The sequence below is a fragment of the Rhea americana genome, unplaced genomic scaffold, assembly GCF_003343005.1.
Source record: "Rhea americana isolate MKP2758 unplaced genomic scaffold, rheAme1 scaffold_13, whole genome shotgun sequence".
Lineage (NCBI taxonomy): Eukaryota > Metazoa > Chordata > Aves > Rheiformes > Rheidae > Rhea > Rhea americana.
Window position 1 is genome coordinate 5,227,833 of NW_028185372.1, and position 18,730 is coordinate 5,246,562.

Below are 18,730 nucleotides of genomic sequence, written 5' to 3' on the forward strand. Positions count from 1 at the left end.
CCCGAATGGAAAGCACTAAAATATGAAATGCAATGGGAAATAACAACTGAATTCTTCACAGGAAATTATTAACAATGTGTACGAACAAATGAAAGAATGAAGGTTCCAGAATATTACCCAGTCAGTGCTGTTTTTGTTAGATTCATTTTTTTGTTTTTTGTACTTGTTGTACTTAAAACTTGAAGTTTGTTACTGTGTTGACAATTTTCCCATGAAAGTAGGAAACCTGTTCATCAATAAATAAATYGGTTAGGCTGATTTTAGAGTTGACACATTAAAAATAAATAATATCACAGCAGAGTTTAGACGCCTTTAATGGYTACGAGAAAGGAAGACATGAATTCAAACAGGTTTTCTTAACTCCTTTTTTTCAGATATATATATATATTTTATATATATATATGTGTGTGTGTATATATATATAATTTTTACATTCGTTACGTAGGGCAAAGCTGTCTAAAGTATTTTTTTCGTAGTAGACTGCTGGGGTACRTCAGGAAACAGGCTAAAACAGTTCCCGGGACGATTCTCAGTTCACGACAAAGTCCGTTTTTCACAGCTGCCAGGGATCACAAGTTTGACGCAAACCGCGGTTTGTCTCCCTCGGGGTCTGTGCTTAAGACTGCGGGAGAATCCCTCTGCAGGGGGGCCGGCGGCGGCGCGGCCCCCCGGCTCGGGGGGATGGCCCCCGAGGACATCTGTCGGAAGAGGGCGACCCGCGGCGGCACGGTGGCCCGGGGGGCGGCCGGGGGCACGGCGGCGGCGGCGGCCGCGGGCTGCGGCAGGGAGGCGAGCGACTCCCCCACGGTGGGGTGAGGCCTCGCCATCAGGGTGGAGATCTCGTGGGGCAGGGAGGGCTGCGAGGCGGAGAGGGGCCGCACCTCCCGCGTCAGGTTAGTGTTGTGAAGGGCCTGCGTGCTCTTGTGGGCCTCGCTCTTCTGCGACGAGCCGGGCGGCGGCGGCGGCTGCTGCATGAGGGAGAGCTGCGACGCGGTCGGGGAGGCGTACTGGAAAGTTCGGCCTGCCAGCGGGCTCTGTACGGGGGGGCTGCAGACGGCCGTGGTGTAGGAGCACGGCGAGAGGACGACGGCTTGCTGCGGAGGCTGCGTGCTGGGCGAGGGAGAGTGCAGGTTTCCGTGGGAGAGGCTGGTGGCCGTGTAAACGGGAGGAGACTGCGTCCTGACGCGCGCCGCCGGCGCCGCGGCGGAGCTGCTCGCGTTCAGCGCCGGCAGCTGCTGCAGGCTAACCGGGGCGATAGTCTGCACCATCTCTCTGTCGTGCTTCACTATCTGCTTCAAGATCTCGTTCTCCTGATTGTTGAAAACGCCGGTATTGAGATCCTTCTGGAACTTCTGCAGGAGGATGGAGTTCTTCTTCCCTTTACAAAGAGCAGAAGAGTTAGAGCGAGGGGCCCTCGCTTGGAGAAGAGCTAGCCTGAGACACAGGGGCAGGTTCTCACGCTGATTCTGCATCTTAGCTCCTATCCGAGAGGCACGTGAGCCGCTGAAAAGCTTGCGAAAACACCAAGCCGAGCACTGGGCACAGAGCATAACCCAGCTTGCTCAGGCCGGCTGCGCGGCACCAGCCGCCCGGGGTGCCCGGGACCGGAGAGCCCGATCCCCGCTGCGGAGCGGCGCTGAGCCGCGCCGGGGGCTGCACGCTGCGCACGCAGCTCTCACCCCCGGCCTTTAAGAACGCCTCATTCCTACCCTCTCTGCCCCAGAACTGCATGCATTAATAGCACCATTTTGTTCAAAAATACCTGAACTTTCTGTGCCTCTTCACTTAGAGTGCACTGCTATTACTACAATTATTCGGAAAAATGTAACCATGGTAATTTACTGAACAACAGGGTGGAAAAAGCAACCAGGCTCTGCATGTGTAACATCTTTCTCTCTCATTACAAAACCGTCCTAATTCCCTGAACACTAAGCTGTTACATAAGTTATAAATACATCTGCCACTTAGCACATTCCCTGGAACTAATTATTAGACATTAGTAACCAATGACCACTAGCTTGCAAGAAATCATCTTTTTAAGTGCTGGTGAACTAATATGAATTCAGTGCTAATGTGATACCTGGCTGCACAATAAAGATTGCTGTAAGCTGTATCCTGATGTTTTCTCAAAGGATGGTGTTTGCTTGATGACTCTCAGTATCTGCAAGATGCAGACACTTTTCTGTGTCATCAGATGTACAGGAATACAATTCCTTTGGATTTTTTTTTTTCATATAAGACAGTTTACGTCTTATTTTTTTGTCCTATGTAGATTTTTTTATTGTAACCAGAGCACTTCAGATTGGACCACTGTTCCAGGAGTAGATTAGACTTGACTACTAATATTTTTAAAGTACATATTTCTCAGGATTGGTCTATATTTCCAGGAAGTTTCAAGAGACAAATTATGAGACTTTGAATAGTCTTGATTAAAAAACTTAGTGCACTGAGTGTTCACAATCTGCAAAATACTGACATAAATCTATTAAAATCAGTRTATACATATTTGATTTCTTTATTCTTTCTAGGTTAAATAGAATATCAATATATTTTATACTAAAGCTACTTTTTCTGCTTATCAGAGACCAAAATCTGCCATGATTTTATTCTTCTGGCTGCTGCACTAATATACCTATGCTTGTATGTCTGCATCTGTATGAGGAGGTGTTGCTCAGRCTAATACATGTAGCGTTGCATTGCTCTGCTGGGGAACTGCGGTTAAAATCTCACACTGAAATTTACTTGTGAAATTGAGGAACCAGTATCATACGGAATGAACAATTTTTTCTGCAGAGATGCGTTTTAAAACCAGTATCAATAATTATAACCTGTGTACACTTCTGCCTACAGAAGCTCACGTATTTTATCTAGTATGTGCTGTTAGAGAGGTCCAGAACCTCTGKTTGCACAAAAGAAGACTTTGTACACCCTGTTTTGATAATCTGCTGTATCATTCTGTGGTTCACTTATATATCTTTGGCCTGCTTTTCTGATTGCAAGCAGATCTGAGTAGCTCCAGTGTGCAGTCATCAATGCTAACAGTGCCCATGTTGTGAGGAAAATGAGAGCCCTGCTGCAAAGGATTAATTCACTTCAACAAACATGGGTTTTGTGAGTGCTGAGAAAGATCACCTYTTCCCAGCATTATAGACATCATCTGTAAACTATTTATGTAGGAAAATGTCATCTACTTCTCACTAAACTGCATAAACTCTATGAAGTAGCAAAAGAAATATACAGTACTAATAAATACTATTAATCATTATTAAAGTATACAAAATAAACCTCAAGTGTATGRGAGTATAAAATAATAAATGTCTGAGGCATATGAGAGCTTTCTAAAATTCAAAGCTTTACATTATTTAAAAGTGGTCTTACAGAATTTCTTCTTTGGATACATCTTATTCGTAGATCAACAGAAMTTCTACTTCAGTGTAACAACTGAAATTTTTAAGAAGCCTTTAATCTGAGCATTTTATCTTTCAACTTAAGGAAAAGAGAAAGTAAAAAGGCTTTAAGAATTCTAGTTACAGAAAAAAATAATACCTATCCTGTCCAGTCTATCAATTGCCACTGTTTCAAAGGCCCTTCTCATCATGGGGTACTCTTCTAGAACCTCATTGAAGTTGTCCACCGAGAGGGAGTACAGGCGACAGTATGTGTCGGCTCGAACACTGGCAGTTCGACGGCCCTTGGTCAAAAGGCAAATCTCTGTGGAGACAAAAAATTCAGGAAACAACGAAGTTAGTGAACCATGCGAAACAGAACAGCTAGGAAGMGACTCAGTGCTAACAAACACTAATTCAGTACTCAGCGGCAATTTTTCTATTGCTGCTTAGGCAATGTTGCAGGGCAATTGTGAAGGTGTTTGATTCTATTTTTACTGCTCTGAAAAAATAACCAATCTACTTTAAGAGATCTGCTTATAGTTTTTATCAGTCTAGACTGATTCTATCAAACCTAAAAAAAAATTTTCTTTAAGTTGTAAGAAATAATCTATCAGCTATCAAACTTGGTTTGCTGATCCAGTTAATCCAAATTATTCTCTTGATTTTGTCGGAAATATTCAGCTGACATAAAAGACTAATTCCTTTAATCATTCAACAGAGTTACTAAACTAATCTAGTACATCATATAATGATATTTGAATATAAGAACTATTTAAAGAAAAAATATATTCGGTACAGAAGTGCTTTCTCTCCTTGTTTTTTATGCTCTAGTATTTTCAGAGAGTAAGCTGATCGTGTTAGACTTTTCTTCTCATTTGGCTAAACAACACAACCCTTTAACCTCTCTTACGGTAAACCCCATTTGACCAGTCTAGTAGACTTTCTCTGCAAGTGCTTCCAATTGGAATTCATCATTGTGGAACACAGGTTACCAGGGCCACATACAGAGTCCCCCCAAACCTGCCCCAATCTTGCAATTGATGATTCTTGAACCTACACAAAGAGAGTTACAGGATAAAAACCAAGATCAGCATCATAGGCTTATAACAAAACATTTAGGCTGGAATGAGAGAGATGCATGAATTCCTCCTAGGAAAGTTTTCCAGTTAAAATGTTCAGTATTCAGACATATTGTATAATTATTAGTCCTCTCATGTCTATAAAGTTGACAAACTCACAATATTTCTGATATGCAACCTTTAAAATATAGAATTCTTTTCCTCACCTTCACCTCTCTTTTCAATGAAAATTTACATTAGAAAATTAAGTGTAGTATTGCCTAAAATAACAATGTTCAACACAATGTTACATAAGGTAAAGTCAGTTAGAAACATATTTCATCAGATATTCCATTAGAAAATTAAGTGAAGTTTAGTATTGCCTAAAATAACAATGTTCAACACAATGTTACATGAGGTAAAGTCAGTTAGAAACATATTTCATCAGATATTCCAGTTAGCTAGAAGTGAAGCTGTTTGCAGAAGACTTCTCAATGAAAAACAATTTGGAAACTTCGTTCAAATTGTCTATCCATCCTTACCCTTCCCCCCACCCCCCAAAAAAAATTTCTTTCAGATCACAATGAGTATTTTACATAACATTGAAGTTATTTTGTATTAAATTACAAAACAAAATTAAAAAGTCAAATGCAAAAAGAAATGTTTGTGTCAATCCTGTTTTCAGGTTTGGGAATGAGAAAACATTGAGATACAACAATTCTAGGGCTCAGACATGGTGGGAAATAGTTTCCCTACCCAGTTCTAGTGGCCAAGAGCAGTGAGTTCATGTTTGGTTTCAGCTCTTTAAGTACTAGGAGTGGGCTAGGAAACTGTCTCCTAACTTGCCTGTATATCTGTCAGAAACTGTAATTCTCCAGGAAGTGTGGAAATACAAATATTCATAATTAGCAAAGTAAGGAATTCTGTAGGCTTTACTTCAAATGTAAAGCTTTAGTGTAGTTCTTTCTTTCTTTTTGTTCTTAACAAAATACATTTTTATTAATCTAGAATCTAAAGAACCCTGGTGATTTTTGTTGAAGAATTTAATCTAGAAAGTATTTTTATCAAAACTCTGCAGATTTTGCACACCAGAATTGCAGTTCTAAAATCCTGTGAAATCTAAAGAAAGATTCTAATTAGCTTTGAAGAAAGTTACATGGAACATATATGCATTCTATGTATAATCTAACATGCATTTGTCTCCTCAAGAAGCATAGGTTCTTCCAGGTGCAATGAGAAAAGAGTAAATGTCATCCTCCCTTGCACATCAGAGTGTAGGTTTGATAATTTCCTGCCCACAAGCTAACCTGCTCTGAAGGCTTGGAGGATAAGATGCTTAAATAATAGTGGATAAACCAAAGTACATTAGTGGGGACTAGTACTAACATACAATATAGTTAGAAACTCCTACAGCTTTGGGAAGAAGTTATAAAGACTAATGACTACTATTAGAGTCTTGACCTACAAAACCTGATTCCCATGAAACAGCTACTGTAAAGAACCAGCCAGATCAAATAGAAGTTGGTACTTCCTCCTCCATTCCCTAAATCAGATGACCCCTGCTCCTTTGCTTGAAAGCACTATATTCTCCTTACAGGACACAAAAGATCATTTTGCCCAAAGGAAGCAGTTAAATGCAGCAAATATCTGCTCCACTTCCTAAGACATTCCTTATATCTCAAATAGAATAAAGTTTTACAATCCATGGTAGGATTTACGGATAACTAGCTGGAAAATCTGTATGACTAATAATGACCTCTTGATTTTCAGCTTTTTTCATTTAAAATAGCCGCAGGCAATATTAAAGACATATGGAGCGGTCTTTTGCTGTACTCAGCAAATAAAAGTACTTGAGTTTAAAAACCATTACATGCAAACAAAATGTAGAAACTACTCGTTTAATGACTTGTTCTAAGATCACTGTATTTTAGATGACTTCAGGAACAACAAAACTGGAAGAAAGCCATAGGAAACAGTTCTGGATTTGAAAAGGGTCAGTGGAATTTGGAGATGCTACAGCAATAAATATCATTATTTTGTTTCCTTTCTTCCTCTTCCGCTATTCTTTTCGAGTAATGGGACTTGAAAGAATCACTATTCTGAGAATCCTATGTCAATCCACAACTTCTGGTTGAAGAATGTCTTTGGGAAGGCTTCTAATACCTACCTTCAAGTCCAGGCAGTCACCATGAGACGAAAATCCAWGAAATGCATTTGTGGCAATGTTTCTTGGTGAATTTGATTTTTACTATAGTCATTGATACATCATTTATATTGCTTTGACATACATATTAATGACATCAATTGTACGCTGTGCTTGTTTAGCATGGTGCTAACATGCTTGTTAGTTATGTTCTGCATTTGAGTTCATGTCATCTTATTAGCTATTTGCTTAGGATAAACTCTCAAGCATAATAAAACAGATAATATATAAAATCTCATTTACCTGGACTGGAGAGCAAGAATACAGACTGCCAAAATATTTGTTCCTATTAAACTCTTGTATTCTTTTAAGTAAATCAAAATCTTTTTTTTCAACAAATAAATAAACAATAGACTTTATGAAGAGAACAGAATCATGAAAATACACAAGACATTTAAAATAARTCTTAATGGCATCAAGTACAGCAGGTGCCCTCAACAATTATGCTCTCSTTGATGTTCAATTAATTTAAATGGACTAAGAAATACAAACAATAGCACAGGAGTGTGCAGTGAAACACAAAGGCCATGAACTATTTTCARACAGCTTGGACAAACAATGTTCTTTATTAGCACAAAAAGAAAGTGGTTGTAGCATATTACTCACTAATATTCCCATCTGTGGTTGGCATGGTGCACTGCCTTCATGCTGACACTTTAAAAGTGTCAAACACTTTTATCTTTCCTTTCCAAATCTAAGAATGTCTTCAATTCCAATTAGTAATTATGTATGAGACTGCAATGAACCTGTAATTCAACTCCAATGCATGTTTTACTTTAATTATATGATCTCTTTGGACAACTGTTCCCTGGAACATTCTAAAACAAATGTCAATCACTACATTAATCAGAAATGCCTATTTGAAAGCACTAAGCAATGCTAAAAGCATTCATTTGTTCCTACAGTCCATATTTTATACAAATGCAATCAATTTATATGTGAAAATCACAATTTATGTTCTGCTGGCACATCAGATCTTTTCTGCAGAACAATGTAGAATATGGAGAATGGCACAATTTCCAAGTACATTCTGTTGTACAGACAYTGAAATAAAAAGTGCTGTGATGAAAGTCTGAAGCTAAGCTTGTTTGGAAGGTTATTAGCCTAATAATCAAACYGATCAACAACATATCAGTTGCACACATACATGGCAGTATTTCTGCAGGAACATTAGCCTCAGGTTTTAGAACTGCAAAACCTTKCAAAGAAGTCTGTATCTCTGTTGTGTAAAATGGGACATCTACAGATTGCATTTTATTACTGCACTAGTGACAGAAAACTCTGTCTAGGAAGTTSTACATACCTGAAAGACAGACGTGAGGAAGACTGATATGGGAGAACCTGCATGAGGATGAATGACATGCCCATATGATGACTTTTGAAGAATTAGCATTAGCCAGCTCTTTGTAAGGGCCAGAGCTTTGGTACCAACTGAGACGAATTTCACAGTTCTTAAATATATCAATATGCTATTCTGGGTGTTAATTTTCCCCCTGTTGCTGTGTGATCCCTAGCCATCTTTTTCTTAGAGAAAACAACAGGGGATATGGGAGATCTATGAAAAGACTTTTTTTCTCTGGGAAGCAGTACAGTGCTTATCTGATAGTGTRGCATCTATCCATTATCTCTCAGTTCATTTCCCATATAAATTATACTCCAAATGTARTTACTCAACTTTCTATGTCACATTCACATTTGATTAGAGATTGAAAATAAACTCAAAACCACCACCCCCACCAACACACAGTTGCCTTGCACACAAAATATGTCCACAAACAGATAAATTATCCTGATACAGGAARGAGTTAGAAATACGTAGTTAGCTGGTTCATTAAAGGATACCAGACTGGTCTTGTCTGCATGGAACATGTTTCTTAGTTTAGAATAGTATATAGTAATACGTAGAATATTAAATARTACAGTGAATTAATATTGTATGCACAGCTTTGTTCTGCAGGGACACAAAAACTAGAATTAAAACAAAAGTTCACTTTTCTAGGTGCAGCAATTAATTGTTGTAGTATTAAATTGGTTAATTAATATGTTAGTCATATAGTGCTCTCCATATTAAAATAATATAAAAATAATTAGCAGGTTCTACACATTTGTGAATCCCAGAAGTTTCTTAAGGGCTTTGTACCTTTCCAAAGCTATAGCAGGTTTCTCATCATCTGTCACAGACTCAATATTGTAGGATATAATGAAGAGTGTCCTTCCAGCTGAGGACAGCTGACTATTGCTTCAGTTCCTCAGCAGGGAACTGCTGTTTCATCATGTAGCAGGCGTACACATTGCTGTGTAAATAGGCAAGCAACTATTTGGACCATATGGCAACTTTTAGCAGCAGAAGAAAGACAGAAAATCAAAGCAATTTAAAGGTTTGAGTCAGTCAGGCTAACCCATTCCAGAATATTTTAAGAGAACAGGTCAGTGGATTAGATTTCTCCTGTTTATTTTATAGAAAACAATAAGTATAACTAAATAATAGTCAATAACTAAAGTATTATGGACAGAACTTAGATGTATGATGGCTTGTTTGATTCAASCAGGCTTTCACATCTTTTCATGAAAAGTTCTGCATGCCTTCAGAGTAAGTTTCCCAGAACTACCAGATTTAGGTTATTCTGCTTTTCTAAACTAGCTCTTCATAACAGCAACTCTTTGGCATGGTGCTAAGACCAATAGTTCTTCCCTCAAGCTGCTGAAGTTGTCCACTGACCACAGACTAGCTAAATGGCACTAGCTAAATGGCAAGATGGTCACAGGAAGGGACCATAACTTTTAGCCTAGGGTGCTCTTATCCCAGCTTTACAAAAGGTAACGTGAGAGAGATTTTTTCTTTAGCAAAGGACCATATAAACTTCAATCAATTCAAGAAAATTTAATGACTAATTTTCTTGAGACACCACAGTTTTCAGAAGGAGAACTGTTTCCTAGTTCTGTGTTGATTTAATCACTCCTAATACAGAAAACAGAGCGAAACTGTTTCATATGATAAAAATTAGATTGCTTTAGTATGTACTTCTGTATGTGTGTCTCCTTTTTAAGCTCTTAAAAACAGCAAATACATCCATCTTTAACTATTTTTTCTAACCTTTTAATATAGCCTTTTATCTTCCAATATATTATCACTAGTGCACAAAATGGAAAATCCAGGGATATGCTGCCCTTCATTATAGACACTTAATGTGATAACAGTAGGTCTTCTGATTACAGTCAGAATGTAGCTTACATCAATTAATTAGTACCAGTGATTTATTTTCTCCAAAATAGTGATTAAATACTATGCCAGATAACTGTGCAGATTTTATTTTGCATTTATTTTGTAAAACAATATTGACATTCACAGTAATCAAGATTATGGGRAAAAAAAAGTGACTCATGTCCCCCAAATCCAGATCTATGGACTAGATGGAAATGAAAAGGCTCAGGTAACATGCATGTGTCCAGTCCTGTATTTAAGAAACCTTAAAATACAATCACTCCATCACTCCTCAATAAGAACATTACTGCAGCAAAAGAGAGAACTTAAGGAGGAAGCGAGGAAATTACTGCTGTTTGAAGTCAGGTTTGTAATCTGGACTGTCGAAAAGAACTGAGAAGAAAGAAAGATATACAAAAACTATACCTTCTCTGACTGTGTAAGCACTAAATATGGAGTTACACACAAGACAGCTTGAGTTTGTTAGAGCAAGCAATAGCCCATGCTGCCTGCATGACCGTCTCCATTTCGAAGCCTGCTGTCTGTAAGTCGCAAGACTACCTTCAGACTTACAGGCTCCTCCACCACAGGCAGAGCTCCTAAGGGAGGGTCTGGATACGGGGCTCTGAGCTGTTACTATTTTGAGGGGGGACTGAACACGACCAATTACAATTCAGGATCCAAAACAATTTCCTTAAAGGCTCAATTTCAGTCTCCTGTCACTTTTTGAACTCTTTACCTAAGTCTAACTTACATTTAACTATTTGTGATGGCTGTTGCCCTTATATAGTTATCCTATTTGAGAAAAGAAAATGGGTTGGTTTCTTTCACATTTTTATTGYTTGTTTTTAGTCATTTGGAATTTATGGCTCTCCAATCCTTGACAGATGATCTCTAGGCATGTTCACTGTCTATTTTTTTATTTAATTTAATGGGGCAAATAAAAGAAATGGAAAATGTGCCCTAATCAGCAAGGTTGTAGTAGAAAAAAGATTACAAAGAGGTGAATTACATCTGTATCAATATAGCAATAAAAAAATGGAAAAGTTTATCTCATTTAGTAAGCTAGAGACTCATTGGTACTGGCTGGTGGCATTCTCCCCTCATTGCAAGTTAAGAATACAACCGTTGTCTGCAAACATCTGTCCCTCCATGCCAGCAACCTTACCAGCCTGGATAATTTCTCCATCGAGAGGATGTTCTGTATTTATCATTTCTGTATCTGAAGAGAGGAAGAGAGTGAAACAGGGACTGAAGAGAACGTTTGCTTCAAAGTCTGAGGATGACTTACGCTACTGAGTAACAGTCAGCAAGTAATAACTAGGTTTTTAATTCTTTTTGACCCTTAAGAAGAGTATTCAGCAAGAAAAAAAATGGCAGGTAAAAAGGGATATCAGCATTCCCACAAAAGTATTGTATTGGTCCTTTTCATCCAGAATCTTATCCTTTGGACATGATCACTGCGTGTTAAAAGGAGATTCTGTCTCCAAAGCGGCTCTGAGATAAGAAGGACTCTTCAGAAGAGATGAGCTAGAAGCAGCAGGAGACAGGTAGCCTTTATGGGCCTTTCACAACAACGTTTCTGATCTAACACACAGTGCAGGACGATCTGCCCTTTTGCTAAATTTCTTTCCATTACTATTTTCCCTCCAGGTCTCTCTCACAAGCTCTCATTTGCTTAACCTTGGTATATATATCAAAGCCTTAATATGGTTAATTAGAGAGAGTCTATTCTTATTTTTTTGGTAGCAGTTATAATTGGCAAAGAGTTACATTTATTTCATTGGAAGTATCACCAGTTTTCTGAGGAAAAAGATCWTTCTTCTGAAAAGAATTGCCTAATGTTCCTTAACCCAAATCAACCCCAACTTTGATAGGATTTATGGAGGAATTCTTACTGTTTAAAAATGCCTGTAAATGTGTAACCAACTTTTCATATTTACTTAGAGTTTGACAATAAGCATYAAAGTATGCTGGTTTTATTATTTTGATCCAAATTTGTCTTTTATGCTACCAACCTCTGAGAAGCCTCTTTCTTTAAATAAGTCTTTCCTTGAATAAGGCTTAAGACACTACTTTGTAGCGGATTTGACAAAAACAGCATKATAACATGCTACTAATTTGGATGTTTTGAGACTTGCTCAGCACAGGTRTCATTATTACCACGTGAAATTCATTAAAACAACTTGACAGAGCCTTTAAAATATTATCTAATGTGATATAGATAAATTCTGATACAGAAAAATATACTTTGAGTATAAATTAATTTTCAAGGCAGGTATGAATTCTATAAACCCATCCATTTTTAGTCATTCTATAATGACTTCTGTAATTTTGACAAGACTGATACATAATTGGATTTTTTTGTAAGTCCTCATACTTCTTGTAAGGTAAATAGTGATATATTTTATCTCAGTATAATCTGTTTAATATAGATTGAAAGTATTTTTTTTCCCCAGAAAGGTAGTTAGTTGTAATTGCTTTTACATCAAGTTGTAATTACTTTTACATCAATTGTTAGAATACAATTGCAATTGTAAGAAGTGGCTGCCCAGAGAGCCATTTTATGTTTTATCCTGACTTGCCTTTTATTCTTCCTATCTGGAGATACTGCAAATAGCTGTGGCCGCTGGTTTCATGACTAGAGCAAACAGAGGCAGAAACATTGCTACATCCTGCTTCCATACATTCCTATTCTACTTTATCAAAGGCTTCTTTTACTATGATGAACATACTCCATTTATTACCTTGAAAAGTTCATAATTTGTCTAGTATTCATTGTATTTTCAAAACATTTTAAAAATATTAAGCTCAGATTCCAATAACTAAGTACCTAAATAAAGACATAGGTATCATACTGGCTGGGTCAAAAGCCAAAAGTGACTATGTTCCATTCATCTGTGCCTACTTTTATTCAGATGGATGCCTGTTCCCTGTTGGAAACAACCACTGAATTCCTTACATATTCAGTATTATGCTCTTGTCATCTTGGTTTTGGCAAACAAAACAGTTTAAAATTAAACTATTCAAGTTGAATTTACATGAACTATAAAAATATTACACTTTTTTCACTAAATTATTAGACAAATGATCAGAGTCTGTCAGTTCTGAATTCTGGAGATTTAAATATTTGGATCGAATTCTTCTTGTAAAAACAGAAGGTATTTGCAAAATATTATTCTGGGTTATCTGTGTTTTTCACCTCAGATTTCCAACGTATACTGATGTRACATTTTGGTTGCATATTACTCATAAAGACCAAATTAAAAGTTATTTATACTAGTCATGACTTTGCAGAACTGTAACTATAATTTTGTCTGGAGTGTATTTTATATAGATAGCATAAATTTTTATTAGTATAGTTGTTACTATTGTTTATATTGTTAAATACTAACAGTAGATGTTGTGTACCTTGACTTCAGCAAGGCTTTTGACACTGTCTCCCATAACATCCTCCTAGCTAAGCTCAGGAATTGTGGGTTAGGTGAGTGAACAGTGAGGTGGATTGAGAACTGGCTGAAAGGCAGAGCTCAGAGGCTTGTCATCAGTGGCATGGAGTCTAGTTGGAGGCCTGTTGCTAGTGGTGTCCCCCAGGGCTCAGTACTGGGTCCCATCCTGTTCAACTTATTCATGAACAACATGGAGGAGGGGACAGAGTGCCTCCTCAGCAAGTTTGCCAATGATCCCAAGCTGGGAGGAGTGGCTGACACACCTGAGCGCTGTGCTGCCATTCAGAGAGACCTGGACAGGCTGGAGAGCTGGGCAGAGAGGAACCTCGTGAGGTTCAACAAGGGCAAGTGCAGAGTCCTGCACCTAGGGGCAAATAACCCTAGGCACCAGTACAAGCTGGGGACTGACCTTCTGGAGAGCAGCTCTGCAGAGAAGGACCTGGGAGTGCTGGTGGACAACAAGCTGACAACGAGGCAACAATGTGCCCTTGTGGCCAAGAAAGCCAATTTTCTCCTGGGGTGCACTGAGAAGAGTGTTCTAGCACGTTGAGGGAGGTGATCCTGCCCCTCTACTCAGCCCTGGGGAGGCCTCATCTCGAGTACTGTGTCCAGTTGTGGGCTTCCCAGTACAAGGGAGACATGGAGCTACTGGAGAGAGTCCAGCGTAGGGCTACAAAGATGATCAGAGGGCTGGAGCACCTGCCCTGTGAGGAACGGCAGCGAGAGCTGGGCCTCTTCAGCCTGGGGAAGAGAAGACTGAGGGGGGATCTGATCAATGTGTACAAGTACCTGAAGGGAGGGTGTCAGGGGGACGGGGACAAACTCTTTTCAGTTGTCCTGTGTGACAGGACAAGAGGCAATGGGCAGAAATTGAAGCACAGGCAGTTCCGCCTGAGCGTGAGGGGGAATTTCTTCACTGTGAGAGTGACAGAGCACTGGACCAAATTGCCCAGAGAGGTTGTGGAGTCTCCTTCTCTGGAGATCTTCAAGACCCGCCTGGATGCAACCCTGTCTAACATGCTCTAGGTGACCCTGCTGAGCGGGGAGGTTGGACTAGATGATCTCCAGAGGTCCCTTCCAACCTTACTGATTCTGTGATTCTAATACAAGTTTTAATTATTATTAATTAATAGAACTCTTAAAACTAAACCAACTTCTACATTCTGACATGGCAGAATACATTATTTTCATTCTGAATTTTTAGAACATGCCTTAGACTTTTAGAACAGTAATTTTTCCAAATAGCAAAAAGCTCTTCTGACTGCATGTTATTTTTTTATAAATTATGATGTTAAAAAAAGTCATGATGCAGCACAAGAAATTGTGCTATGCCACGATCATGCTAAAGAAATTGTATCACCAATACAGCAAACTGGTCTGTGCCAAAAAGATATTTCATTTTTAGGACTCCATGCAGGCAATAATTCTAGAAAAACGGCAATGATTTAGAAATCAGTATTGTTAATCTGAAAACTATTTTATGAATGAGTTGGTATGGAGATATGATATCCTTCTCCCTTAAAGCATTTAATTGTATGCTTGCCATTAAGAATATGAATAAGCTCACTTCAGAAAAAGCACTTATAATTAATTATGTATGTCAATATGCTGCCGGATTGGGGCATGAATACTGAGAGACTTAATTCATCAGCACCTTGAATAATGAGTAGCCATATACACTATTTTTGSAAAATGTAAAACGGTATCATATCGTGTTGTCCATATACGAATTACAAGGTGTAAAGCAGTGAGCAACAGAGCACTTTAGCAGCATTTTCTCTGTCTATAATCAATATTATACTGCAAATGCTTAAAAGTACCTCAGTCAAAGGAAATACCTACAGTGTACTCAGAAAAAAAAAAAGAAGTGGCAAAATATAATTTGAAGTGACTCAACATTTCCCATGGTATTATTTTCCACTGCACTGGTCTAAAGTATACTGACAGTTGCTGTTCTGAAATGGAGAAAAGCTCCATAAATAATAGGTAGGTCAAAGTAGTTCTGTCTAATTGACCTTCTACAAGCTGAAGCAAATCCAAGATACAATTTATTAGACTTTAAAGTATGGAAGGATAACTGTTAAAACAGTATTCAGTAATTTAAGCAAAAAAAAATATTTTAAAATACAAAGTATTCCATGGACTGCATAGACATACCAGTGCTATAATAAATAATCACAAAAAGAGAAGATGCTGTAATATGTCTCCAAATTCTACAAAATAGGGATGAATATCTGCTTTATATGTAACTTTGCTACATGAGCAATTACATTCAGCAGATTTAATGATGTCTGCCTCTGAATGATTAAAATAAAACATGTATTTTTTCCTATTAGAATGCAAGAAGTGGATCATGCAATATGCAATACTCAAATTCCCCTTCAGCAAATCTCATACAGGTGTCATAAAAGGAGTTTTAAAAAATCACATGTACCTCCTCATGTTCAACATATGTGGAAGCTCTTAGAAAAAAATCTTTCTTATCAATGTGGGTTTTAGTCAGTCTACAGGCTCATTTATTGAGCTACTCCAAGTGGCATAACACCAGGAAATCCTGTATAAACACAGGTGGGAAAACAGATGGAGAATGGAAAAGATAGTAGGGACACRAGCCTTATCTTGTGTTCTTTGGGGTTGAGGGACAATTTTGCCAGAGACTTCAGGAAGAGCAGGATGAGACCCACAGTGACTAGTCAGGCATCTATCCACCAGCAAGAAAGCAAAGGCAGTGATAGCAGAGACCTGATTGTGTTCCCAGAAATCTTCCTTCTGGAAGTTCTGCTTAAGGCTTATTGGTTGGAAAGTGGTGGATTTATTCCTTTTTTTCTCTTTGCAGGAGCGTCAGCCTCAATCTAACGCACCATTTAAGCACAAAATGCAGTTCAGCCCATGCTTAACTGGATCAGGGCTGCACGCTCAGATTATTTCCTCTGATTCCACAGAGCTGGCAGCTGAAGGGAAATGGGACGTCATGAAACCAGTCCCGCTCATCAACGTACTTCGCAGTAGCTTTGGGACAGCTTTAACCTTTATGCCAGCTCGCAGTGGTAACAATCAGCGAGTTATAAAATGGCATACTGCACCTATTCTCATCTTTTTCCAAGCAAGAGTCTGGCATTCCCTGTAGGGGAGTGATGTGAACACCAGCAGACTCCAGGGCAGGGGCTAGGAATATGCAGAAGCGTGGTAGTAAGGTCCAGAGAAAAAAGCCTTTGGACTGGTAGGAATGGAAGAYGGAAACAGAACATTTTGAGCTACGAACAAAAGGAACAGCTCATAGGGCACTGTGAAGCAGCTGTGCAAAGACAGTTTTACAGGGAAAGGCCATTTTTTACCATATTTTCAGAAACTGGTTGCTTTTTTTTTACTGAACTGGACCAAACTGTCTGTGGCCTTGATTCCTTCCAACAAAAAGCAGGTAAGTATGATAAGGAGAGAAAAGATTGTGCTGTTTTACACACTTGCTAGGAATAAAGATGATCAGGTGCATTGCCTTTGACACTGTTGACTGAAGAAAGTGTCTGGGTCAGGAAAACAAAATCTTATAGTGATGACTAAAGGAGCCCTAAGAGTCATATGTAGAACCAGCAGAGTAAGAGGAAGGAATTGTTAGAAATAAATTCTTCTACTAAAATAAACTTCTGTTTAATAAGTAAGTATGATAACGCTCCCCTATGTTTGTTGTTGCTATTACTCCTGAGACATTTTGAATCGTCAACATATATAATAAGGTTATGCAGTCATTCTGATGACATTTACTCTAGCAAAAATCAGAATTCACTGGTATCAGTGGTATTACACCAGTTTATATGAATGAATGTAACTATAATTAGTATTAGGCTCATTAGAAATATTAAAATATTATTTCTGCTCTGTAAACCACAGTAAATTATGCACTATATGCTTCTCTATAAGTAAGTGACTCATATTCTTGTGCTTCATCTGCAAAGACTTCAAAACCTTTGCCTTTTATCAATTTGATATTTGTCTAGTGAGGAAGAAATAAACAATCTGTCTAGTCACTTCTCCTACTATAAAAACGTCTTTTAGTAATTTCTGAAACAATCATCTGGCATTCAGAGAAAAAGATCTGATAGGTCCAAAACCCAGCAATTTCCTCCCTACTATCTTCTACCATGGTTAAAACATTAAAGAGCTCGAAATACTGAGTTATTAGAGAGGAGGAAGAGAAATATGTATTGAGACAAAAAGACAAAACGAAAAGATTTGGGGTCTCATTCTGCACTGCTATATACTTAACTTTGAGTACTGTAAACTCCAGATATTCAAAATCCTAAATCAGACAAAAACAAATAAATAATTTAGCAGTCATAACATCCTCAAAATATAATTGCTTACAGCTTTTCATCCGCTTCCTGATTCTTCTCCTCCTTCACAGGAGCGCTGAATTCAAGTGAGTTTATCTCAGGCTTACAATTCAACCGAGTTACAAACACAAGTGTAGTCAAATCTCCCTATCTATCATTTGAAAAGGGGAAGCATAAGCACCCTCCTGTTGCCTCCTTAAGTGACAAGCAGAGTCCAACTTTCTGTCATCTGGATGCCTAGTCCTGTTGACACAGTGTATTGCTCCTTGCATTTCCTTTTCTTTCCCATCAATCTCATGCCCACCACATTGCCCTGCAATCCTGCTTTCTCTGCCCCTAATTTCTTTGCATCCCTCACAACTTGACTTCTGCCCACACAGTCCTCATCTCTTTGTTGACCTTATCTTGCTCCCCAGTCTCTTCTGACTTCCCCTATTTCTCCTAGGTGCTAACACAGCCCACTTTCTCTTGACCATCAACTCTTTCCTGATCCTTCTTGTTCACATTTTTATGTCTCTGCCTGCCCTACACAAACAGCTAAAAGTGAATGTTATAATTTTCATTTTTTTTCATTTCAAGGTGGCCACCTTGTTTCACCTCTGCTGCAAACGGTGTCAGTCCAATCCCATTGTTAATACCGGGGAAGTGGAGACTACTTTAGAAAACAGGGGAGAAAAGTGAAGGAAGTCATCAGAAATTCACAAAGATCTTTAGGAAAACTGAATATTGCTGTATTTGCTTGAAAGATATGGAAATGCTGTACCAATGAAAATAAGTATAGAGTATTAAAAACTTGGAATTCTCTGCTGGTACCTATGGTTTACATCATTTCACTGATGTGGAGATGACTATATAACTGAACTAATATATACTGACAGTATATAGATGACTATATACTGTCATGTGCTCCATTGCCCAATTCTTGCTCCTTCTATAAAAACCCAGGCAAGCATGTCATAGGAGGACGGGGTCTACAAGGTAGGGCACTGAAGAATTAAAGTTACTGTTTTTTTAAATGCAAGTAAAAGGCAAAGGAAAATGGACACTCCTAAATCTTTATGAAACAATCCTTCCACTGATCTGTGTCTATTCAATACATAA

At 38.5% G+C, this 18,730-nt stretch overlaps 1 protein-coding gene across 1 annotated transcript in view; it reads right to left on the bottom strand.

The window, feature by feature from the left end:
* Nucleotides 1-342: 342 nt before the first annotated feature.
* HCN1 (hyperpolarization activated cyclic nucleotide gated potassium channel 1) overlaps nucleotides 343-18,730 on the bottom strand; it is a 194,224-nt gene continuing 175,836 nt past the window's right edge. Inside the window, exons 9-10 of the mRNA XM_085297700.1 lie at nucleotides 3,547-3,711; nucleotides 343-1,378 (exon numbers count right to left, since the gene is read on the bottom strand). Of these exons, the coding sequence (XP_085153826.1) occupies nucleotides 570-1,378; nucleotides 3,547-3,711 (974 nt within the window). The 3' untranslated portion in view covers nucleotides 343-569. The remainder of the gene's footprint in view (nucleotides 1,379-3,546; nucleotides 3,712-18,730) is intronic.